Source organism: Protopterus annectens, chromosome 2.part1 (genome assembly GCF_019279795.1).
Source record: "Protopterus annectens isolate FY-2018-M chromosome 2.part1, PAN1.0, whole genome shotgun sequence".
Classification (NCBI taxonomy): domain Eukaryota; kingdom Metazoa; phylum Chordata; order Ceratodontiformes; family Protopteridae; genus Protopterus; species Protopterus annectens.
In genome coordinates this window covers 942,463,192-942,489,075 of record NC_056729.1, presented here as the reverse complement: position 1 = coordinate 942,489,075, position 25,884 = coordinate 942,463,192, and the positions used below count along the sequence as shown (strand labels likewise).

The following is a 25,884-nucleotide window of genomic DNA, read 5'->3' as shown; positions in this document are numbered from 1 at the left end:
TTCTGAAAAGTGGCAAGCAGTCTTATTTAGGGCTTTCTTCAGTTCTCTGTTGCCGTGGGATCATACAGCTAAAAGTGTTTGCGGAGTAATAAAGAGGTACAACAAAGTTTTATCTTAAATAATTTGGCTTGTGGAGAGGTTCACCCCATAACCATGATTTTCTTTGTTCTGGCTCAACAGCACAGGTAGAGCTGCAAAAATATATCCCACACATACTGTTGTTTACACAAATGAATTGCATTAGAGCTAAAATGATGCTTTCATTTCAAGATCTGCATAAGTAAACAGCAGAAGTTTTTAACCAAAATAACTGATAGACAAAGTCCCAGCTAAAGATTCTTTTACAGAATGATGTCCATATTTTCAGTGAACAGAAAAAAATGTCTTAAAGGGATGAATGTAATTACATGGCAGTGGGAAAACAGAAGCAAAATCTGTGGAATACTTGAAAATTTCACCTTCCCAAACACATTCTGAGCCATCAGCTCTAGAAATGCAGGCTGTAATGTAACCACAGTATACTATGGTTTCAACAAGACAGCAATTGTTAGTGAGTTTTACAAAGGACTGCTATGACTTCAGGATACCAGTTTAAGGTACAAAGAAAATTTACATAGGATATGAAAAGTACAGTTGTGTACCTACCATAAATGTAGATGTTCGAGTGTATTCACTGTTGCAGTCATTACTCTTGGGTTATCCTGCTGGTAGGCTACCCTCAGTCGGCCAGAATTCCAAAGTCTAGGTCTGGCGTTGGTTGCTGTCGCCTCTTCCCTGATGTCAGACGCCATTTTCTTCAGTTTTTCTTGCCCCAGATGTCAGGTGCCCCCAAGTTGGTAGGCTGAAAAATATGCCAATACAAATGCATGCACAAAAATAACATTTCCTTCATCTACAAGCAAATACACCAAATAGGTTGTATAGCATAGAGAAGTTCAGATAAGTCCAGCAAAGAAAAGGGGGATGGTGGGTGGGTAACCTGGACTGCAACAGTGAATACATTTGAACATCTTCATTTATGGTAGGTACACAAAGTACAGTTGTGTACCTATCATAAATGTAGATGTTCGAGTGTATTCACTGTTGCAGTCATTACTCTGGGTTATCCTGCTGGCAGGCTACCCTCAGTCGGCCAGAATTCCAAATTCTAGGTCTGGTGTCGGTTGCTGTCCACTCTTCCCTGACGTCAGTGCGCCAGGGGTATAAAAGATGCAGCCGATGCCATTTTCTTCAGTTTTTCTTGCTCCAGATGTCAGGTGCCCCCAAGTTGGTAGGCTGAAAAATATGCCAATAAAAATGCATGCACAAAAATAACATTTCCTTCATCTACAAGCAAATACACCAAATAGATTGTATAGGATAGAGAAGTTCAGATAAGTCCCAGCAAAGAAAAGGGGGATGGTGGGTGCATAACCTGGACTGCAACAGTGAATACACTCGAACATCTACATTTATGGTAGGTACACAACTGTACTATGTCCATCGTGTTTCATTGTTGCAGTCATTACTCTTGGGTTGAATCCCAAAGCTGACGATGGGTGGCTGGGCTAAATAGGATTAGGAGAGGCTATGAGGCCCTGCAGAACTGCAGTGGCAAAGCCTGCTCTGGACTTAAAGTAAAGAGATAAGTGGTAGTGCTTTGTGAAGGTGTGCACTGAACTCCAAGTTGCAGCCTCTAAGATATCTTTGGTTGGTACTCCTCTGACGAAGGCTGCTGAAGTGGCTGCTGCTCTGGTGGAATGAGGCCTAATGCCCTTAGGCACTGATTTGCCATGTTGAAAATAGCAGAAACGGATGCAATGGCCTATCCATTTAGAAATAGTTTGTTTTGAGATAGCCTTTCCTTGTGATCCTGCAGCATATGACACTAAAAGTTGCTCAGTCTTTCTGAAAGCTTTAGTTCTGTCCAAGTAGGAGCGTAATTGCCTGTGTATGTCCAAAGAATGCAGAATTTTCTCACCCTTGTTCTGTGGATTAGGATAAAAGGTAGGCAAGTGAATGGTTTGGTTGAGGGCCACACTGGACACCACCTTAGGCATAAATGTAGGGTTTGTCCTCGGAGAAACCCTGTCTGGATGAAAAATGATGAAAGGTTCCACAGCCATGAGTGCTTGCAACTCTGAGACTCGCCTTGCAGAGGTTATTGCTAGGAGCAGAGCTGTTTTCCAGGATAAGAATTTTATATCTGCTGTTGATGCTGGCTCGAAAGGAGGCACTGTGAGTTTTTCCAAAAAATAATTGAGGTCCCAGGCCAGAATTGGTGCTCTCCTTGGAGGCCTAATGTTTTTGGCCCCTCTGAGGTACTGCCTTATTAAAGGATGAGAAAAGATAGGTGATTCTGTATTGTAATGGGCTGAAATGGCAGAGGCATGAATCTTAATTGATGAGAAAGAAAGGCCTTTGTTCAGCATCTCAGTTAGGTATTGTAAAATCTGAAAGATATTTGGTACACACGTGTCAATGCCTTGTTCCTGGTTCCAGGCACAGAATCTATTCCATTTCTCTGCATAAGATTTTCTGGTACTGGGCCTCATGGCCTCCAAGATAACATCCATAACAGCTTTTGAAAGAGGAGTGTTCTGAAAGGCTACATTATCCGCCATGCTGCCAGATGTAAGGTCCTGAGTTGTCTGTGCAGGATCTGATTGTTTTGTTGGGTCAGCAAGTGAGAAGTTTGAGGCAATATCCATGTTGGACCTTGAGACAAGCTCTTTAGGATTGGGTACCAGTGCTGGCGTGGCCAGTCTGGTGCAATCAGTATCATTTTTGGCTTCTCTTGTCTGACTTTTAGGAGTACCCTGGGAAGGAGAGGCAGTGGGGGAAAAGCATATACTGTTAGATTTTTCCAGCTGAAGGATAGGGAGTCCACTTTCCATGCTTGCTTGTGATAAATCCTTGTGCAAAATCTCTGCAATTGGCAGTTGTGAGGGGAGGCAAATACATCTATGTCTGGGCATCCCCATTTCCTTATTATCATGCTGAAGACTTGTGGATCCAGTTTCCATTCGTGGGGATCCATGAGGTTTCTGCTTAGTTAAATCTGCCAGAGTATTTGTTTTTCCTGGCAGGAATTGTACTTGCAGGTGAACTTGAAAAGCCAATGCTGTGTCCCATAAGGTCATTGCTTGTCTGCAGAGGGGGTAAGAATGTGTACCTCCCTGCTTGTTTATGTACCACATGACCGTAGTGTTGTCTGTCTTTATCAGTAACTGTCCTGGATGAAGCAGGTCCTTGAAAGCTGTCAGGGCATTTGGAACAGCTAACATCTCTTTTTGATTGATGTGAAGATGCATCTGGTTTGCAGGCCATGTGCCCTGAATACATTTTCCTGCCATATGGGATCCCCAGGCATAATTGGATGCATCCGTTGTCAGTGTCTGTCTGGCTGTGGGTAAACTGAATGGCAGACCCTTGTTGTGGTGAGAGGCTTCTGCCCACCATCGAAACTCCTGTTGCAGGCATGGAATGAGTGCAATTACTGTCTCCAGGCTGTGGCAATGCTGAGTCCAAACACTTTTTAGATACCATTGTAGTTTCCTCATATGCAGTCTGGCATATGGAATTAGTAGAATGCAGGATGCCATGAAACCCAAGGCCTGCAGGATATTCCTTGCAGATAAGTGGGTTTTTGTTGCCAATTTCTTGAAGTAAGTAGTCAGTTGCTTTTGTTTGTCTGGCGTGAGATAAGCCATCTGGGCAGTTGTATTTAAGCTTGCACCCAGGAATATTATCTCTTGAGAGGGCACTAGTTTTGAGTTCTTTTCGTTTACTGTGTACCCTAGGCCAATTAGTAATCTTTTTACAAACGCCAAATGCTTTAGAAGAATGTCTTTGTTCTCTGCTTGAATTAGGCAGTCGTCCAAGTAGGGATATATTTGAATTCCTTTTTGTCTGCAAAATGCAATTACTGGTGCCAGGCATTTTGTGAAGACCCTGGGCGCAGTAGATAAGCCAAAGGGCAGTGCAGAGAATTGGTAATGCATTGAGCCAGCTATGAATCTGAGGTATCTTCTGCAAGATTGTCTGATTGGGACATGCAGGTATGCCTCTTTTAGGTCCAAAGTTACAAGCCAAGGCTTCTTGCCCAGCATGGGCAGTAGCTGCTGTAGAGTCAACATCTTGAATTTTGGAACTTCCAGAAATGTGTTTAGTATAGACAGGTCCAGTATTGGTCTCCAGGTTTTGTCCTTTCTGGGTACTAGGATAAATCTGGAGTAAAATCCTTGCCCCTGCTCTTTTTGTGGTACTTGCTGAATGGCCCTTATGTCCATGAGGGCTGTAATTTGTTTTTGTGCCTCTGCCCATTGACTGTGTGGCAGGTTTGGCATACCTTTTGACCTTGGTAGAGTGTGAAAATGGAACCTGTAGCCTTGGGATACTATGTTCAGGACCCATTTGCCTTGGGTAACCATTTGCCAATTTGATGAAAAAAGTGCTAGTTTCCCCCTAAGGGGGCTGCCAAAAGAAAAGTGCTTGGATCTGGTAGAGGAAAGTCATTGGGACTGTTTCCTGTAAGGTTGTGATTTGTCTTCTCCGCTTTTGGAGGTAGGATAACTCCATTGTTTAGGCCTGTATGAGCCTTGGGGCTGAGATCTGCCTCTGGGACGCCTGTATCTGCCTCTTTGTGGTCTATCTGACACTGGAAAGGACCAATTTTTAGAAGGCCAATTCCTGCTAAACCAGGGTGGCTGTACCTGTAAGAAATCCTTGACTGTCTGCATGGATTTTGCTTTATCCTCCATTTTTTTCAACACCTCTTCTGCTTTAGTACCAAACAAAGTATCATGCTCTAATGGAGCATCTAATAATTTTGCTTTAACATGATCAGGCAGATTCTGTTCTTTTAACCAAGCATGCCATCTAATAACACAACCTGTAACAGCGGCCCTGCAAGAGGCCTCCAGTGAACCATAACCACAATGCAAAGTTTGCTTTCCCACTTGTTCAGCTGCATGCAATAAATCCTGCATTTCCTTGTTCTCTGAACATTCAGTATTTGTCAACAATTTCTGGTTAAGCAGTGACATTAAATATTGCTGACATTTAAGCATATAAAACTGACAATTTAAAGCCCTTACAGCCAGGATAGCAGAAGTGTAGACTTTTTTCCTCCATCTGTCTAGAGCCCTAGAATCCTTATCAGAGGGGGCAGGGTTTTTTGCAGTGGAAGCTTTAACTCCTTTGGGACCCTGAGATATAGTTTCTGGGTCAGCAGCTGGGTTTTTATATAGGAATTTATGAGAATCCGGGACCCTGTAGTATCTGTCTGGCTTAGCAGGTGCAGGGGGTAAAGAGTCAGAGGACAGGCTGGACTCTGAAAATACATCATCTACAATATCTAGAACAGGTGGAATAGCAAGGGGTCTCTGCTGAGGAAGTAGCAGAAAGTCTCTGAGCCTTTTCTTAGATTCAGAATAATCTTGGCTCTCCCAGTGGAAATGCTCCCTCATGGTATGCAGGGTTTCCCCAAAAGAATAATCCTCAGCAGGAGAGGCTGAAGGAATGGATTCTTCAGCATCAGAATCCTCATAGGGAAGCATGGAGTAAACCTGTTCAGAAGAGGAATCAGAGGAAATAGAAACCTGATCAGAAGAATCATACTCTGTCTCTTGCCTAGGCCTCTTATCAGGAGGAGGATGGGAGACCCTGATCAAAGTAATTAGGTCTTCGGCCATTTTGAGTATCTGTTTTTTAAGCATGGAAGTCTGAGTAGGAGAATGCTGTACTTGTTTCTTTGTCTTTAGAGCTGCTTTAGTCTTTGTCTTTGAAGCTGAAGATGGCTTAATATATAGTTGTGTAGGTCTGAAGACACCCTCAGAAGCCGATGCCTGCTCAGCGGCTCCGGACCCATCTGAGGGAATGATTTCCAAGTGTCCAATACCTTGAGTATCCAGAGACCCAGTCGGCTCCATGTGTGAGTCAGAAGTGGCCTGTGACTCTGAGGTAGCGGGTGCCAGGGGCTGCGAAAGTGCCTCACTGAGAACCGGCGAACCGGCGACTGGCCTAGCAGAGGCTTCGTCGTCGGTTTTGGACCTCGGATGCCTATCCTTTTCCTTGTCCTTGCGTTTTTTATAAACTCCGGTTGTCGGCTGGTCTGACGACATTATATAATTAAATCTTCAGACGAAGTAATGAAATGCAAAATCGAACCGACGCTTGATAGTGCATTGGTTAAATCTAGCACAAAAGCGACAGCTAGCAACGTTGTGATCAGAGCCTAGGCAAGGAATACAGTAAGAGTGAAAATCCTCATGAGGTATTTGCTTCCCACAAAAAATACAATTGTTAACTTTTTCTGACATCAGTCTGGAGCAAGAAAAAAGTTTCCCCAATGGGGTACTTAGCTTTAATAAAGACTTTGGTTCTGAAATTCGGATTTAAAAATCTCAGTAGTCGGCCGACCGGCACTTGCAAACTGCTTTTGCTTCGGGCACTGTGCGGCAAGAAAGACTGAAGAAAATGGCGTTGGTTGCATCTTTTATACCCCTGGCACACTGATGTCAGGGAAGAGGTGATAGCAACCGATGCCGGACATAGACTTTGGAATTCTGGCTGACTGAGGGTAGCCTGCCAGCAGGATAACCCAAGAGTAATGACTGCAACAGTGAAACACAATGAACATCTGTACTATGTCCATCGTGTTTCATTGTTGCAGTCATTACTCTTGGGTTGAATCCCAAAGCTGAGGATGGGTGGCTGGGCTAAATAGGATTAGGAGAGGCTATGAAGCCCTGCAGAACTGCAGTGGCAAAGCCTGCTCTGGACTTAGAGTAAAGAGGTAAGTGGTAGTGCTTTGTGAAGGTGTGCACTGTACTCCAAGTTGCAGCCTCTAAGATATCTTTGGTTGATACTCCTCTGAGGAAGGCTGCTGAAATGGCTGCTGCTCTGGTGGAATGAGGCCTAATGCCCTTAGGCATTGATTTGCCATGTTGAAAATAGCAGAAATGGATGCAATGGCCTATCCAGTTAGAAATAGTCTGTTTTGAGATAGCCTTTCCTTGTGATCCTGCAGCATATGACACTAAAAGTTGCTCAGTCTTTCTGAAAGCTTTAGTTCTGTCCAAGTAGAAGCGTAACTGCATGTGTATGTCCAAAGAATGCAGAATTTTCTCACCCTTATTCTGTGGATTAGCATAAAAGGTAGGCAAGTGAATGGTTTGGTTGAGGGCCACACTGGACAATGCCTTAGGCATAAATGTAGGGTTTGTCCTCAGAGAAACCCTGTCTGGATGAAAAATTATGAAAGGTTCCACAGCCATGAGTGTTTGCAATTCCGAGACTTGCCTTGCAGAGGTTATTGCTAGGAGGAAGACTGTTTTCCGGGATAAGAATTTTATATCTGCTGTTGATGCTGGCTTGAAAGGAGGCAGTGTGTGTTTTTCCAAAACATAATTGAGGTCCCAGGCCGGAATTGGTGCTCTCCTTGGAGGCCTAATGTTTTTGGCCCATCTGAGGTACTGCCTTATTAAAGGATGAGAAAAGATAGGTGGTTCCGGAACCTATGACGTAATGGGCTGAAATGGCAGAGGCATGAATCTTAATTGATGAGAAAGAAAGGCCTTTGTTCAGCATCTCAGTTAGGTATTGTAAAATCTGAGGGATATTTGGTACACACGTGTCAATGCCTTGTTCCTGGTTCCAGGCACAGAATCTCTTCCATTTCTCTGCATAAGATTTTCTGGTATTGGGCCTCCTGGCCTCCATGATGACATCCATAACAGCTTTTGAAAGAGGAGTGTTCTGAATGGCTACATTATCCGCCATGCTGCCAGATTTAAAGTCCTGAGTTGGCTGTGCAGGACCTGATTGTTTTGTTGGGTCAGCAAGTGAGAAGTTTGAGGCAATATCCATGTTGGACCTTGAGACAAGCTCTTTAGGATTGGGTACCAGTGCTGGCATGGCCAGTCTGGTGCAATCAGTATCATTTTTGGCTTCTCTTGTCTGACTTTTAGGAGTACCCTGGGAAGGAGAGGCAGTGGGGGAAAAGCATATACTGTTAGATTTTTCCAGTTGAAGGATAGGGCGTCCACTTTCCATGCTTTCTTGTGATAAATCCTTGTGCAAAATCTCTGCAATTGGCAGTTGTGAGGGAAGGCAAATAGATCTATGTCTGGCATCCCCATTTCCTTATTATCATGCTGAAGACTTGTGGATCCAGTTTCCATTCGTGCAGATCCATGAGGTTTCTGCTTAGTTCGTCTGCCAGAATATTTGTTTTTCCTGGCAGGAATTTTGCTTGCAGGTGAACTTGAAAAGCCAATGCTGTGTCCCATAAGGTCATTGCTTGTCTGCAGAGGGGGTAGGAATGTGTACCTCCCTGCTTGTTTATGTACCACATGACCGTAGTGTTGTCTGTCTTTATCAGTAACTGTCCTGGATGAAGCAGGTCATTGAAAGCTGTCAGGGCATTTTGAACAGCTAGTATCTCTTTTTGATTGATGTAAAGATGCATCTGGTTTGCAGGCCATGTGCCCTGAATACATTTTCCTGCCATATGGGCTCCCCAGGCATAATCGGATGCATCCTGTGTCAGTGTCTGTCTGGCTGCGGGTAAACTGAATGGCAGACCGTTGTGGTGGTGACAGGCTTCTGCCCACCATCGAAACTCCTGTTGCAGGCAGGGAATGAGTGCAATTACTGTCTCCAGGCTGTGGCAATGCTGAGACCAAACACTTTTTAGATACCATTGTAGTTTCCTCATATGCAGTCTGGCATATGGAATTAGTAGAATGCAGGATGCCATGAAATCCAAGGCCTGCAGGATATTCCTTGCAGTTAAATGGGTTTTTGTTGCCAATTTCTTGAAGTAAGTAGTCAGTTGCTTTTGTTTGTTTGGTGTGAGATAAGCCATCTGGGCAGTTGTATTTAAGCTTGCACCCAGCAATATTATCTCTTGAGACGGAACTAGTTTTGATTTCCTTTTGTTTACTGTGTACCGTAGGCCAATTAGTAATCTTTTTAAACCCGCCAGATGCTTTAGAAGAATGTCTTTGTTCTCTGCTTGAATTAGGCAGTCATCCAAGTAGGGATATATTTGAATTCCTTTTTGTCTACAAAATGCAATTACTGGTGCCAGGCATTTTGTGAAGACCCTGGGCGCAGTAGATAAGCCAAAGGGCAGTGCAGAGAATTGGTGATGCATTGAGCCAGCTATGAATCTGAGGTATCTTCTGCAAGATTGTCTGATTGGGACATGCAGGTATGCCTCTTTTAGGTGCAACGTTACGAGCCAAGCCTTCTTGCCCAGCATGGGCAGTAGCTGCTGTAGAGTCAACATCTTGAATTTTGGAACTTCCAGAAACGTGTTTAGTATAGACAGGTCCAGTACTGGTCGCCAGGTTTTGTCCTTTCTGGGTACTAGGAAAAGTCTGCAGTAAAATCCTTGCCTCTGCTCTTTTTGTGGTACTTGCTGAATGGCCCTCATGTCCATGAGGGCTGTAATTTGTTTTTGTGCCTCTGCCCATTGACTGTGTGGCAAATCTGGCATACCTTTTGACCTTGGTAGAGTGTGAAAATGGAACCTGTAGCCTTGGGACACTATGTTCAGGACCCATTTGTCTTGGGTAACCATTTGCCAATTTGATGAAAAAAGTGCTAGTTTTCCCCCTAAGGGGGCTGCCAAAAGAAAAGTGCTTGGATCTGGTAGATGAAAGTCATTGGGACTGTTTCCTGTAAGGTTGTGATTTGTCTTCTCTGCTTTTGGAGGTAGGAGACCCCATTGTTTAGGCCTGTATGAGCGTTGGGACTGAGATCTGCCTCTGGGACGCCTGTATCTGCCTCTTTGTGGTCTATCTAACACTGGAAAGGACCAATTTTTAGAAGGCCAATTCCTGCTAAACCTTGGTGGCTGTATCTGTAAGAAATCCTTGACTGTGTGCATGGATTTTGCATTATCCTCCATTTTTTTCAACACCTCTTCTGATTTAGTACCAAACAAAGTAGCATGCTGTAATGGTGCATCTAATAATTTTGCTTTAACATGATCAGGCAGATTCTGTTCCTTTAACCAAGCATACCTTCTAATAACAGAACCTGTAACAGTGGCCCTGCAAGAGGCCTCCAGTGAACCATAACCACATTGCAAAGTATGCTTTCCCACTTGTTCAGCTGCATGCAATAACTCCTGCAATTCCTTGTTCTCTGAACATTCAGTATTTGTCAACAATTTCTGGTTAAGCAGTGACATTAACTATTGCTGATATTTAAGCATATGAAACTGATAACTTAAAGCCCTTACAGCCAGGGTGGCAGAAGTGTAGACTTTTTTCCCCCATCTGTCTAGAGCCCTAGAATCCCTATCAGAGGGGACAGGGTTTTTTGCAGTGGAAGCTTTAACCCCTTTGGGACCCTGAGATATAGTTTCTGGGTTAGCAGCTGGGTTTTTATATAGGAATTTATGAGAATCCGGGACCCTGTAGTATCTGTCTGGCTTAGCAGGTGCAGGGGGTAAAGAGTCAGGGACAGGCCAGACTCTGAAAATACATCATCTACAATGTCTAGAACAGGTGGAATAGCAAGAGGTCTCTGCTGAGGAAGTAGCAGAAAGTCTCTGAGCCTTTTCTTAGATTCAGAATAATCTTGGCTCTCCCAGTGGAAATGCTCCCTCATGGTATGCAGGGTTTCCCCAAAAGAATAATCCTCAGGAGGAGAGGCTGAAGGAATGGATTCTTCAGCATCAGAATCCTCATAGGGAAGCATGGAGTAAACCTGTTCAGAAGAGGAATCAGAGGAAATAGAAACCTGATCAGAAGAATCATACTCTGTCTCTTGCCTAGGCCTCTTATCAGGAGGAGGATGGGAGACCCTGATCAAAGTAATTAGGTCTTCGGCCATTTTGAGCATCTGTTTTTTAGGCATGGAAGTCTGAGTAGGAGAATGCTGTACTTGTTTCTTTGTCTTTAGAGCTGCTTTAGTCTTTGTCTTCGAAGCTGAAGATGGCTTAATATACAGCTGTGTAGGTCTGAAGACACCCTCAGAGGCTGATGCCTGCTCAGCGGCTCCGGACCCATCTGAGGAAATGGTTTCCGAGTGTCCAATACCTTGAGTATCCAGAGGCCCAGTCGACTCCATGTGGGAGTCGGAAGTGGCCTGTGGCTCTGAGGTAGTGGGCACCTGGGGCTGCGAAAGTGCCTCACTGAGAACTGGCGAACCGGCGACTGGCCTGGCAGAGGCTTCGTCGTCGGTTTTGGACCTCGGATGCCTACCCTTTTCCTTGTCCTTGCATTTTTTGTAAACTCCGGTTGTCAGCTGGTCCGACGGCATTATATAGTTAAATCTTCAGCCGAAGTAATGAAATGCAAAATCGAACCGACACTTGATAGTGCGTTGGTTAAATCTAGGACAAAAGTGACAGCTAGCAACATTGTGATCAGGGCCTAGGCAAGGAATACAGTAAGAGTGAAAATCCTTATGAGGTATTTGCTTCCCACAAGAAATACAATTGTTAACTTTTTCTGACATCGGTCTGGAGCAAGAAAAAAGTTTCCCCAATGGGGTACTTAACATTAATGAAGATTTCGGTTCTGAAATTCGGATTTGAAAATCTCAGTAGTTGGCCAACCGGCACTTGCGAACTGCTTTTGCTTCGGGCACTGCGCAGCAAGAAAGACTGAAGAAAATGGCATCGGCTGCATCTTTTATACCCCTGGCGCACTGACGTCAAGGAAGAGGTGACAGCAACCGACGCTGGACACAGACTTTGGAATTCTGGCCGACTGAGGGTAGCCTGCCAACAGGATAACCCAAAAGTAATGACTGCAACAGTGAAACATGATGAACATCTGTACTATGTCCATCGTGTTTCACTGTTGCAGTCATTACTCTTGGGTTGAATCCCAAAGCTGAGGATGGGTGGCTGGGCTAAATAGGATTAGGAGAGGCTATGAGGCCCTGCAGAACTGCAGTGGCAAAGCCTGTTCTGGACTTAGAGTAAAGAGATAAGTGGTAGTGCTTTGTGAAGGTGTGCACTGAACTCCAAGTTGCAGCCTCTAAGACATCTTTGGTTGGTACTCCTCTGAGGAAGGCTGCTGAAGTTGTTGCTGCTCTGGTGGAATGAGGCCTAATGCCCTTAGGCATTGATTTGCCATGTTGCAAATAGCAGAAACAGATGCAATGGCCTATCCATTTAGAAATAGTCTGTTTTGAGATAGCCTTTCCTTGTGATCCTGCAGCATATGACACTAAAAGTTGCTCAGTCTTTCTGAAAGCTTTAGCTCTGTCCAAGTAGAAGTGTAACTGCATGTGTATGTCCAAAGAATGCAGAATTTTCTCACCCTTATTCTGTGGATTAGGATAAAAGGTAGGCAAGTGAATGGTTTGGTTGAGGGCCACACTGGACACCACCTTAGGCATAAATGTAAGGTTTGTCCTCAGAGAAACCCTGTCTGGATGAAAAATGATGAAAGGTTCCACAGCCATGAGTGCTTGCAACTCCGAGACTCGCCTTGCAGAGGTTATTGCTAGGAGAAGAGCTGTTTTCCAGGATAAGAATTTTATATCTGATGTTGATGCTGGCTCGAAACGAGGCAGTGTGTGTTTTTCCGAAACATACTTGAGGTCCCAGGGAGGAATTGGTGCTCTCCTTGGAGGTCTAATGTTTTTGCCCCATCTGAGGTACTGTCTTATTAAAGGATGAGAAAAGATAGGTGGTTCCATATTGTAATGGGCTGAAATGGCAAAGGCATGAATCTTAGTTGATGAGAAAGAAAGGCCTTTGTTCAGCATCTCAGTTAGGTATTGTAAAATCTGAGAAATATTTGGTACACACGTGTCAATGCCTTGTTCCTGGTTCCAGGCACAGAATCTCTTCCATTTCTCTGCATAAGATTTTCTGGTACTGGGCCACCTGGCCTCCAAGATAACATCCATAACAGCTTTTGAAAGAGGAGTGTTCTGAATGGCTACATTATCCACCATGCTGCCAGATTTAAGGTCCTGAGTTGGCTGTGCAGGATCTGATTGTTTTGTTGGGTCAGCAAGTGAGAAGTTTGAGGCAATATCCATGTTGGACCTTGAGATAAGCTCTTTAGGACTGGGTACCAGTGCTGGCGTGGCCAGTCTGGTGCAATCAGTATAATTTTTGGCTTCTCTTGTCTGACTTTTAGGAGTACCCTGGAAAGGAGAGGCAGTGGGGGAAAAGCATATACTGTTAGATTTTTCCAGCTGAAGTATAGGGCGTCCACTTTCCATGCTTGCCTGTGATAAATCCTTGTGCAAAATCTCTGCAATTGGCAGTTGTGAGGCGAGGCAAATAGAACTATGTCTGGGCATCCCCATTTCCTTATTATCATGCTGAAGACTTGTGGATCCACATTCATGGGGATCCATAAGGTTTCTGCTTAGTTCGTCTGCCAGAGTATTTGTTTTTCCTGGCAGGAATTATGCTTGCAGGTGAACTTGAAAAGCCAATGCTGTGTCCCATAAGGTCATTGCTTGTCTGCAGAGGGGGTAGGAATGTGTACCTCCCTGCTTGTTTATGTACCACATGACTGTAGTGTTGTCTGTCTTTATCAGTAGCTGTCCTGGATGAAGCAGGTCCTTGAAAGCTGTCAGGGCATTTTGAACAGCTAGTATCTCTTTTTGATTGATGTAAAGATGCATCTGGTTTGCAGGCCATGCGCCCTGAATACATTTTCCTGTCATATGGCCTCCCCAGGCATAATCGGATGCATCCATTGTCAGCGTCTGTCTGGCTTTGGGTAAACTGAAAGGCAGACCCTTGTGGTTGTGACAGGCTTCTGCCCACCATCAAAACTCCTGTTGCAGGCAGGGAATGAGTGCAATTACTGTCTCCAGGCTGTGGCAATGCTGAGTCCAAACACTTTTTAGATACCATTGTGGTTTCCTCATATGCAGTCTGACATATGGAATTAGTAGAATGCAGGATGCCATGAAACCCATGGCCTGCAGGATATTCCTTCCATCTGAGGGAATGATTTCCAAGTGTCCAATACCTTGAGTATCCAGTGGCCCAGTTGGCTCCACGTGGGAGTCTAAAGCGGCCTGTGGCTCTGAGGTAGCGGGCGCCAGGGGCTGCGAAAGCGCCTCACTGAAAACCAGCGAACAGGCGACTAGCCTAGCAGAGGCTTCATCGTCGGTTTTGGACCTCGGATGCCTATCCTTTTCCTTGTCCTTGCGTTTTTTGTAAACTCCGGTTGTCGGCTGGTCTGACAGCATTATATAATTTAATCTTCGGCCAAGGTAATGAAATGCAAAATCGAACCTAGGCAAGGAATACAGTAAGAGTGAAAATCCTTATGAGTTATGTGCTTCCCACAAGAAATACAATTGTTAACTTTTTCTGACATCGGTCTGGAGCAAGAAAAAGGTTTCACCAACGGGGTACTTAGCTTTAATGAAGACTTCGGTTCTGAAATTTGGATTTGAAAATCTCAGTAGTCGGCCGACCGGCACTTGCGAACTGCTTTTGCTTCGGGCACCGTGCGGCAAGAAAGACTGAAGAAAATGGCGTCGGCTGCATCTTTTATACCCCTGGCGCACTGACGTCACGATGCCAGACCTAGACTTTGGAATTCTGGCCGACAGAGGGTAGCCTGCCAGCAGGATAACCCAATAGTAATGACTGCAACAGTGAAACACGATGAACATCATTAATCTTCTGCATATTATCTTCAAAATGACTGTTATGTTGAAAGAACAGCTTTTTAATTTGAATATTACCTACCTTTCTTTTTCTTTTTTGTTGATTTTTTAGTCTCAGTCTGAGCTGTAGAAAATAACAAAAACCATATTGTAGTCTTGTCACATTGTCCCACTAAAAATCATAAGGAATTTAAATGAAATACAAAGAAATTTACAAGATGATGGAGTCGTAAAGTCTGCTTCTTCAAAGTCTGAATTTTCTGAAACAAAAAGATAACAAAATCATTTTTTGAAGAAGGAGACATGAGATATATTGAACATGCCGAACGTGCCATGGTCCAGGGGGTACTGCCCACATTCAATAACATCATGGGGTGGCTTTATATGACTATTTTTAATGAAAAATTGTGTATGAAAACTACTTAACCAGCGTTTCTGTCTAAACTAGGTGTGCAATTTACAAAGGTCTTCAAGATATATACTGTGCAAACCCTCCTGCAGAATGTCTTCCCAGACATTACTCAATAAATGTGTTTCCATAATACAGCTTTCCACATGTTAAACCATACTGTTCTAGTCAGAAGAAATGAAAGCACTGCAAAGAAAACTGCTGCCTTACACATACACAGCATAAACACGTATAGATGACAGCCAACAGAACTAAACACCTCAAAGGAATTCCTACATAAAAACAAAAAGAAAAAAAATGAAATGCTTACTGCAGCATAAAAATAAATGCACCTGTTCAGCCATAACTAGAGTAGCAAAACCACAAACAAAACCTTGAAGAGTTGAAGACTGATACGTTCTTTTAGAAGACAATCTGTTTAATGAGTGGTATGCACTTAAGGGTCTTGTTACAAGCAGCAAGACTGCTGAGACCATGGCCAAACATAAATCCATATCAAAACTCTAAATATTTAAGTCCAAATGTAAAGGTGCTGCTGCATGAACACACTCGTGCTACAGCCGAGGCTCAAACAGAAGGAATCACTACTGAAGAAGTGAACTGTAGCAATAAGCCAATAAGCCACAGGTGGACAGGGGTTCATAGGTTGCTACTAGGCTAATGACCGCTAGGGCCCTTAGACACTTAGCCATACACCCCCCCAAAAAATTTGGGTCTTGAGCATCATGTGCATCTATACCGGGGTGCATGTTAGTCAGGAGGTGACCAAGGATTTGTAGGGGAGATGTTAATTAATTTGAGACAGTCATCAAAGCCACGGACGAGGGAAAAACAGTGCGCAATGCCTACCTTGACCTGGCCAAAGCCTTTGGCACTATTCCCCAGTCAGGCATAATAGATAAACTCTCTCAACTAGGCATCAGTCCGTATGTTACCAGATGCGTAGCTAACGGGCTCACTGATAGAACCCACCTGGTCAAAACAGGGGAAGCCACCTCAAGCAGTAGACCCGTATTGAGTGGCGCAGCCCAGGGTGCAGTCTTGGGGCCTCTGTTATTTGGGATATACTTTTCTGAGGTGAAGGCCAAAACCAGAGGGCTATGGCTGACCAAGTTTGCAGACGACTGCAAGCTGGGTGCTGTCATCAATTCCCCTAGTGACGTGGACATCCTACAAAAGGATCTCACCCAAACAAATGAATGGTGCCAGAAACACGGCCTCAAGCTGAATACAAAAAATGCATCATCATCCCGTTTGGGATAGTGATGTCCCCACAAATTATCACAGTAATAACAACGTCCTAAGTGTGCAGTCATTAGTGAGGGATTTGGGCACCCAGATTGATAGCAACCTGACTTTTGACCACCAAGTTGCTTCCATTGTACGGAAAGCTTTCTACATGGCCCACCTCAAAAGTAAGGGTATCTCATCCAGGGACAAAGAGGTCATAACATCCCTATATTCTTCCCTTGTAAGGCCCATTAGTAAGTATAATGCCCCATTCAGCATGTACCTCGCAAAGCACATGCAGCAGCTGGAGAGACCACAGGGGTTCCTCACCAGGAGAATCCAGGGCCTCAAAAATATTTCATACACAGACAGGCTAAAAGCCCTATCCCTCTACTCTGTTTCATACAGACTCCTCAGAGGTGATCTCTGTCTGACATATAAGGCAATCTCGGACCCTGCCTTGATGGGACTGCTGCATATCCGCAAGTCAAGCTCCGCTCGAGTAACCCACACATGCAGCCTCAACCTGGTCTGTGACATCAATAGGACTTGTTGGCAGGACAGATTTGTGTCCCAGAGGGTCCACCATCTGTGGAATAGATTCCCTTTCCATGTCAAGCACAGTAACTCTTTATCCCTTTTTAAGAGCAACCTGGATAACTGGATGGGAAATAGAAAATACATCCCTGGGATTCCACCCATGTCCCTGGTGGACAGGGACAGTGGGTGCTGATTTGCCTATATATGGGCTAAACTCTTGGCTAGGCTTATAAGGGCCTCAGGGCCAATAGCCTAGCAAATTCCTATGATCCTATGACTATCCACACAGCTAGCCTGAAGCTTATTTTGCTTTTTAGGGCATAATCGTTGTAGTATTAACTGTCCTTCCATATTCACCTGCATCAGCTGAGAATCACAGATCTTGCCCATAGCGGGCCAATTACAATTCCACCTACTTTCAATTGCCTTACCTACTGTAATAACATGGGAAGGAGATGAATGACTGTGTCCAGAGAACAGAGAAAACATTTACCTTCTAGCCCCCTTAGGATGGGAATCATGGGAATATTACAAAGATTACAGTTGATAATCCTTCAATGATGCAAAGCAGTCTATCTCCATGTACAGCAGACCGGCCTATGCTGGTAGTGCAGAGGAATAAGCCCTGACTATAGCCCAGGTGACAAGAGGTTAATTGACAGCACAGGTGTTTAACAGTGCAAGCAGGGAGAATAGAAGTGCCCATCCTGGGGGACGGGTGCACACTCAGGCACATATCCATGGTGGATCCCTGGTGGAGGATGGAAACATCACAAAAAATGACAGAAACAACGTACTATAAAATTTAATGGTAAAAGCAAAGCTTTCAGGTTCAACAACCCTTCTTTAGAGCAAGATATCGAAGCATGAAGGACATGATAAGAGCTCAATGCATGCTGCCAATTAGATAAGATGAGTATGTAAGGTAAGGCAGAACAATTCACATAAAAAAACTCTCCTTGGCAGCAGTATGGCAGTTAAGTTTAGGTTAGATGGGATGTATGTAGCTAAGTGTAGCTAAGTGATGAAGGCATTGTTGGGAGGCAAGGTTCCAGGTCATCAATGCTAGCTTGCACAAGGATATAGGTGGGTGACCTTCCCTTCAATTTATTTATGTAACTGTGGTGTTATTTACCATAGTATACAATGTACCTAGGTGACACCAAACACTGAATGTTTTCAGGGTCATAGTTAAGGTCATTAACTCTTACATCTATATGTCTTTTCAACATGGAGACATTCCATATTCTTTACATATTCATGTGGTCATTATTAGCCCTAAAAGTCAGGTGTAAGCATATACTTTTAGGGTCTACATACTCTACAGTCACAAAAAACATTACTGGATTGGTCAACATGTTCTGGTATCAACAATTGAATTTAATTTCATAGGTAGGATTAGAGGCAATACTTTCTGTGTGTGTCTTTTATGGGCACACTTCTTAATGATCGTTTCCATGGACATCACAGACCTGAGAAAGGCTACCATAATGTAAAGTTTTAACCACTATAGCACATGCAGTATAAAAGTAACAAATTCTGAAAGAGAAAATTGTCAGTTCAAAACTTTCCTTTCACTGGAACTGTGCTACAGCATTAACGGTTAATGGCTATAATGTGTGGAGACAGATATTACTGCAGAGAAACAATGTACAATATTTTAATCTTGAGAAGAACATGCAATACTTTAAAAAGTGCTGTTTGTCTTGTGGAAGGATCATATATAATTTTGATGCTATTTACATTGGTGTGATTTCATATCATTAAAATGAAAACCACCAATAGCAGTGGTCCATTGAAATCAGTGCACCTAGTAAACAAATATAAATAAAATAAAATTAAAAAATGCCATGTAAAGTGAATATCTGGCACTCTGAATTTGCAAAATGACTGAACAAATATGTATATTTAAGTGACACAGCAGTACAACATGCCACGGCATCAAAAATTAACAAGCTATATAAATGTAAAGCATTTTACATGGATTAATACATTATTTAAATTTAATATATGAACTAAGCAATCACACAACCACTGAGAAGACCATGGCTCCAAGGACTGTGCTGTTCTCAAGTATCAAGTAGTTAGTTCATTTCAATATCAGTGCAATTCAAGTGCTCTTCCAAATGCACTTGGAGCACTGTTTCAGGACCTGAAAATTACATTAAACCTTTTCAGCAGTTAGATATTTGAAATAACAACATGTAACTCACATGTGCTGGCGATCATGGGAAAACAACATGTAACATTTTGCTGATGATTAAAGGTGCACTTCTTTCACTAGTACTGTTGCTTGCACTGAAGCAACATAGAGGACTTGGTTGAAAATGTTACTGCTTTCTTTAGGAAAGCTAAATTGTACTGCTGATTAAAAAAATGTTGCTTTAACAAGAACTGCTGATCATAGGGAAACAACATGCTCAGAGCATACAAATGTGTGTCAACAAATAATAGGTTCACAGGTTTATAGGTGGAAAAGAGCAATTTTAAGCCTAGCCAATAACCCAAGATCAGAATCAAACCCTGTACCTTGTGTCTATGAGGTGATGACCTAACCATTACGTAAAATCCACCCCCAAACACTCTATGCAGATTCAGACTCATGCATATCCACAAAGCATTTACATTGGCCTACTGCTTAACATTTTGAGCTCAAATACAAAAGACAAAATGTAAAAAAAAAAAAAAAAAAAAACACCAAAAGCCCCAGTGAACAGCAGCTTCCACTCAATGGGAATTGACCTGCTAGTCAAAATAAATCAACTGTATTTAAAAAATATAAATACAAGCAGAGCCCTGCAAAACCTGCTTTCATAACTCAGATGGAACTGGAAAGAAGGTCAAATGGTATTTTAATAGTTGCAGAAGTACCAGCATCCTGGAAGAAAGCGGTGGTAGCTACTACCTTCATACATGCCCATTTCAATACTAAACCAAGACTAATTATAAAGTGTTTATGTCAATAATGGCTAATAAATGGAAAAGGTGATGCCAAAACTGATAGATATGGATCAATGTGATTTAGTAGAGGGGAGGCAAACATCTGACATTAGAAGAATCTAAGAAAATGCCACTGCTGTTGGTGGGTAATGATGCAGAGTAAGCTGGGAGTGTGAGCTGGGCAATGGAAGCACTTGCATTCCCTGATAAAATTATAAGGTTGATTAGGAGGATGTATAAGGGATCTGGGGTGAAAATGAAAGTGGGTGGGGTCCTATCTGATAATTTTCAGAGGAACAAGGCAGGAGTGTCCTCTTTCCCTTTTATTTGCATTATATTTAGACCCACTGGCAAAGAAAATAAGAGACTCAGAAATTCAAGGATATAACTGGTATGTAGTCAAGAAAAGCTGGCTCTATTTGCAGATGATGACATTTTGTATCTGGCAAAACCAGAAAGGGACATTACAGTGTTGTGGAACATTTTTGAGACAGTTTCAAATCTTTTCAGGATACAAAATTAATTAACCTAAAACAAAGGCAATAGTGGTGAATTATGAACCCACATACATATTGGCTCAGCAATATCCATATTTATGGGGACATGATAAAAAGAAGTATTTAGGAGTATGGATTAAAAATTATTCCAGTGTGGCAACTAAGGATATGTGGGAAGAGACTAAACAAAACATAATACAAAAACTGACAAATGGAAGCTCTTTTCTGTGGGTATGGATAGTAAAATAAAAGCAATTCAAATGTTTTTAGTCCCTTTAGTCTTATACACAGGTCAGACGTATTTGTATCAACCAGAGAAGTTGTGGATAGCAATTAATAAAGAGCGGAAAGATTTTATCTGCTGGGGAAGACAGCAAGATTCAAGTGGGTATATGATGAGTCTTCAAACAGAATAAGGCAGATTGGGATTACCTAATTTGAATGGGTATTTCAGAGCAACACACTAAAGGCTCCTACATACAGCACAAGCAGAAAACAATAATTTAAAGTGGAAAGGGATGATGATGAAAAAGGGGGAGCACAAGAAAGGAGAAACTGGGATTTTGTATGAAGACCTTTAAGAAAAATAACAATAACCATACAGAATATTATATTCATAAAGTTGCAGAAAGTATTCTAAGAACTAAGCCAACACGGGAATTCAGAAAAGAGATTCTGTCAATATGCATGACTGCAATTAGGGATACAGACAATAAGCAAGAAAGGCTGGAATTTATTGGAGAAAACTGGCAAAGAAACCAAGGTTTTGGGAGAAAATACCTAGGAAGGGAAAGGTAACAGAATGATAAGACAACAACATTTTATATGGACTACAGGTTAGAGATTGTCTTCCCTATCAAAGTATAGGCAAACAGAAAGAAATGGGGGGGTCCTAAATGAAAGACCATCACTAGTAGAGTTTTTAGTAGAATCTAGAATAGAACCTGACATTAAAAAGGAATAATTAGCACAGCACATAAAATATTGCATGATAACTATAAGATGAGGTTAGAAAGGATTTGGAAGAGAGATTAGATAAGCAATTCACAGAGTAACAATGGGGTGGGGTATATGTATGTCTCCCAAACATGCAATACAATCTAGAAGATTTAGGATCTTTGCGTGGAAGTGTTTACATAGATATTTTTATACCCCAAGTAGACTCAAAGGAATTTTTCCTTAGGTAGACAGCAAATGTTAGAGGTATAATGGGGAAGAAAGAGGTAACAGGGAACATATTTTCTGGGAGTGTAATGAGTTGGCAGACATTAAAGATTCCCCGCAGACTGTTCTGTGAAAGATAGTGCGTGTCTAATTATGGTTGTTGCCAAAAGGCAATTACTAGAAAATGGTAAAGTCTAAACCAACTTTACTAGAAGTAGTGAATATAGTAAGACAGACAAAGCAACTGGAAATGGGACCTTTAGAAAAGGGTAGCAGCAAATTACACAGGAAAACATGGGAACTGTGGAAACACTACTTGCAGAGGAAGAATGAGGTTTAAAAGAGGGCAGGATTTGAATGAGCTATGTAATGACTGACTGACAATGAATAAATAGATTGTAAGTGATGTAGAATGTTTGCCACTACAATTGTGTTGGTTTGGTTTGTAATGTATAATGTTTGCAAATGAAATTGTGTCAGTGTGGTTTGTTTTTATTTGTATAAATGTAAGATTGCCTGTGTCATTCGTGATAATGTAATAAAGATATTTCTTGTTTAAAAAGAGGGTAGATAAAGATATCCTAATTTTGTGATGCTGAATATAAGCCAGCTTTTTTACTTTCTACTTTTACCTTCATCAACAGCTCCTTGAACTCCTCCTCACGTTTAGTCATTAGAATAGTAACCTCTGCACATCTGAGGTTATTAAAACTTCTCCCTACAACTTTGTTTTCAGTATCTGATTTATTTAACTCAGCATTTTGCATAATATTTTTAACACATTAATTAAATACGTTGGGTAACTAAACATCCTTTTGTACTCTTTTCTCAATCATGAACACTCAAGTTATTCCATGTTCAGTTCTAAAGGTTGCTTCTTGACTTGCATACTGATTCATTAGAAATCAAATACATTGACTTGGTATCGCCATTTTTCTAGAATTTACCACATATTGTTTTAATTCACACAGCTAACAGTTTCACAGTCTTTGACAAAAAGTAAATATTTTTTTTCTGAAACTGCCTTACTCTACTTCTATGCAACTTTTGTAGACAGAGTGCAGACTATTATCCAAAATGACTGGTATATGAATGATGTCACCCTGGAAATTCCTTTAGGGAATTATGACTTTATTTTCAGCAACCAGTAAAAATGGCTAAGGGACAGCTCACTGTAACAAGACAGAGGCACAACAACACATAAAATATTTATCGTCTGTCCTAGCAAATTTACAATGATTGCTATGTTGCAAGGCTGAATAAGAAAATGTTGTGTTATCAGATTTGTATTCATTTATTTATTTATTGTTTGTTTATTTCATGTGAGCAAGCTAATATAAGACCCAGTTTGGAAACAAACAAGACCAAAAATCACTTATTACATGAAACATCAACAAATAACTCAAGGACATAAATCAGCAGCTATAAACAGCAAACCATAAGTAGATAAATAAATACAAGCACAGATTATATACTTAGAAATCATAAATGCAGTATGTACATATCATAAATATACACATAAGGCACACATCATTAGAGTCAAGGCATGTGTAAGTGACTGTGTTTGTTGAAACAGCGAACAGTTGCTATGTGGACAGAAAATGTAAGTATGTAATCCTAACCATCAGTTATAAAGCAATGACATTCGCATCCCTGTGTTAAGTGTACACTATATCATACTTGTTCTGTATTTTAATTTCAAGAATTTACCTACCTTTGTTTTTCTTTTTCTTTTTTGCTGACTTTTCAGTCTTAGTCTGAGCTGTAGAAACGAACAAAAGCAAAATATAGTCTTGTGACATTATCACACTAAAAATCATTATTAACTCAAGTCTAATATAAAAATAACTTACAAGTTGCATAGTCTGTTTCTTTGATCTCTGAGCCTTCTGAAACAGACAGATAACAAATGTCAGTATGTGAAGAAGAAAAAAATGAGACATTGTAATGAAGTTATGCAACACTGCACGGTTCTGAGGGCTACATGAAGTAACAAAAGCTGTTGTCAGAACATTGATAATCAGTACGACATATAAAATGTTGCATGCTACCTATACGGATCAATTAGAAGAGGTTATAAAAGATTGAAAAGAGAGACTGGAAAGGCAATTTACAAAGAAGCAGTAGGAGGAAATATGTATAGCTCCCAAGTATGTAATCAAGTCCAGAAAGTTTAAGATTTTTGCTTTAGGACTTCCAAGATGCCTGCACATTGAGTAATGACTTAATTTCATCTGTCCCAGTATGAAAACAGAAACTCAGAACAAAGAGCCAGTAAACCCATATTTCTGGATACATTTCAGTAACTGGCTAGTAAGTACTCTGCTTGGATGCCAGTAAAAATGAAATTCAGAGAACCTGAAAGAAAATATATCACAAAAGGTGAGGAAAAACACTGACTTGTAAGAATTCTGCAGCTGTTCATCAAAAAGCAGTGCAAGTTCCAGCTTTGGTGCAAGACATGACTTACAGTAATCTAGAGGAAAAAATAAGTCAAATGTACTCACAGCTGATTGAAATAAACAATGCACTAAAGGAGTATATCAACTCAAATAACAGAAGGCTGGAAAAAATGGAGAAATCTTTAAAAAGATACTCATATGAGGTGTTAAAACTGCAAACATCAGAGGATGAATTGAAGAAAAAGACTGGCTGAATATGAAACTGCTCAAGAAGAGATATTTAAAAAATAATAGAATTAGAGGATAGAGCACATAAAGAAAATCTGAGATTTTTCCGCTGTACCAGAGAAGCTGGAAGGAAGAGACTATATCAATTTTATGAAAGCACAAATAAGCAACTGGAATGGTATTCCACAACAGGAGTTGTTAACTGAAAGAGCACATTGTGTGTGTGCTCCAAACCTGGCTATGAGAAAGCAACCTAGATTTTTAATAGTGAAGGTGCAATTGCAGAAGGAGCTGATTCTTACAAAACTGTGTCAGAAGGACAAAGTACTAAAAGTGGGAAACAATAGAGTGTTTGTGGAAAATGATTACTCTCTGAACACCAGACAAAAGAGGAGTAAATTTATTCCACTACTCAGGGGATGTCAACAAGCAGGCATGAGTTTCAAGCTGATGCACCCAGCTATTTTCAGAATATTATTTCCTGGGGGGGACAAAATCATTTTGTGATGCAGAGCATACTAAAGAGGAAATATAAAAGTTTGTCCAACAAAAAGTGAGTTATGAAACAGAAGGACATTTTGCTTCTTTTTATTCTGGTAATAAAGACCACAGTGAGACTGTGCCAGTGAAATCTTTTCCAATGTTTCAATGGAAAATGCTTGAGAGTAAGAAAAAAGTAAAAGACTTGACTAGAAAAACAGGGAATACATTGGAAATTAGCTGGATTTTGGAGATGGAGATCCAACAAGAAGAAAACTAGCAACTCAGAAAATGACAAATAAATGTGGGATTACAAAGCATTAATTATATATGTGAAACATGAATTAATTAGAAAACTTTGAAAATGTTGACTTATTTGACTTTGTTAAACTTCCAGGACACTCTACAACATACACCTTACTTCATGCTATTAATGACTGGAGGAATATTTAGGACAGGGGAAGAGGAAAGAAAGAGTGAAGTGTAACAAAAACAAAATTTGTTCTTAATACTAGTGTTTTATAATGCATGATGTAATCCAGATACTATAAAGTTTTCTCAGTTATTTTCGAGTGTACTGGGGATACTAAAGGAAACAGGAGCCCATGTTATTTTTTCCTTCTTTCTTTCTTTCTTCTTGTACAGTCTTATGAAATGTATGTACTAAAACTAAAAAAAAAAAAAAAGAGGAAAAGTCTGGTCAAAAGAGCAGGATATAAGAAAAACAGATGCATTTTTTTCACTCTTGCATAGTGGAATGACTGGATTCCTCGGCTTGATCTAGTAATAGGTTTTAAGAGAAAGTAAATAAATAAAAAGAGAACACTGCCTAGCAAATAAAGCTGTGCTTGTAGAAGCAACTCTGCATCGGTTCTCATGTCTCCCTGCAGACAATCTGATAAAGAGCAATAAAAACAGAACATTATTTTTTTCAATGCCTCAAGAGATAATGGTTTCTGAAAGCATTACAGCGTTTCCCAAGCTTGGAGAGTAATAAAGATAAGATAAAACCAAACAACACTAAGAAGCACTGGCTGTACCATGCATCATTTTATGTTAACCCAGGTCTGTGACTCTGGCTGTCAGTCTGGGACAATTGTTCCTATTGGGATGGTAAAACTTCAATATTTGAAGATCTACATAATTTTGTGTGTTATATTAAGTTAATAGGTTTTAGGGCTGTATTTGTGGTGTGTGTGTGTTTTTTTTGAGGGCTTTCAATAAAACAAAAAGTTTTGTAAGATGTGACATAGGCTCAAATGGATATGACAAGAAATTGTATAAAAGGTCAACCTGCCAAACATTAATGTAGGCATGTAACACAAAAGCTGCAAAGCTGGAGCTAGACACTTAACAAAAAAGCTGCTATACATAAAGGTGGGAATAATAGTTT

General features: G+C 41.3%; 1 protein-coding gene and 1 long non-coding RNA gene across 2 annotated transcripts in view; both read right to left on the bottom strand.

The window, feature by feature from the left end:
- Window positions 1-25,884, bottom strand: part of LOC122794922 (probable ATP-dependent RNA helicase DDX60) — a 2,165,155-nt gene that overhangs the window by 1,180,918 nt on the left and 958,353 nt on the right. The window contains exon 16 of the mRNA XM_044063515.1: window positions 23,096-23,143. Coding sequence (XP_043919450.1) covers window positions 23,096-23,143 — 48 coding nt within the window. The remainder of the gene's footprint in view (window positions 1-23,095; window positions 23,144-25,884) is intronic.
- On the bottom strand, window positions 14,817-23,267 carry LOC122794290. The gene is made up of 3 exons (XR_006363629.1): window positions 23,235-23,267; window positions 23,096-23,143; window positions 14,817-14,861 (listed from the first exon to the last, which is right to left on the bottom strand). It is a non-coding gene; the product is annotated as an uncharacterized LOC122794290 (long non-coding RNA).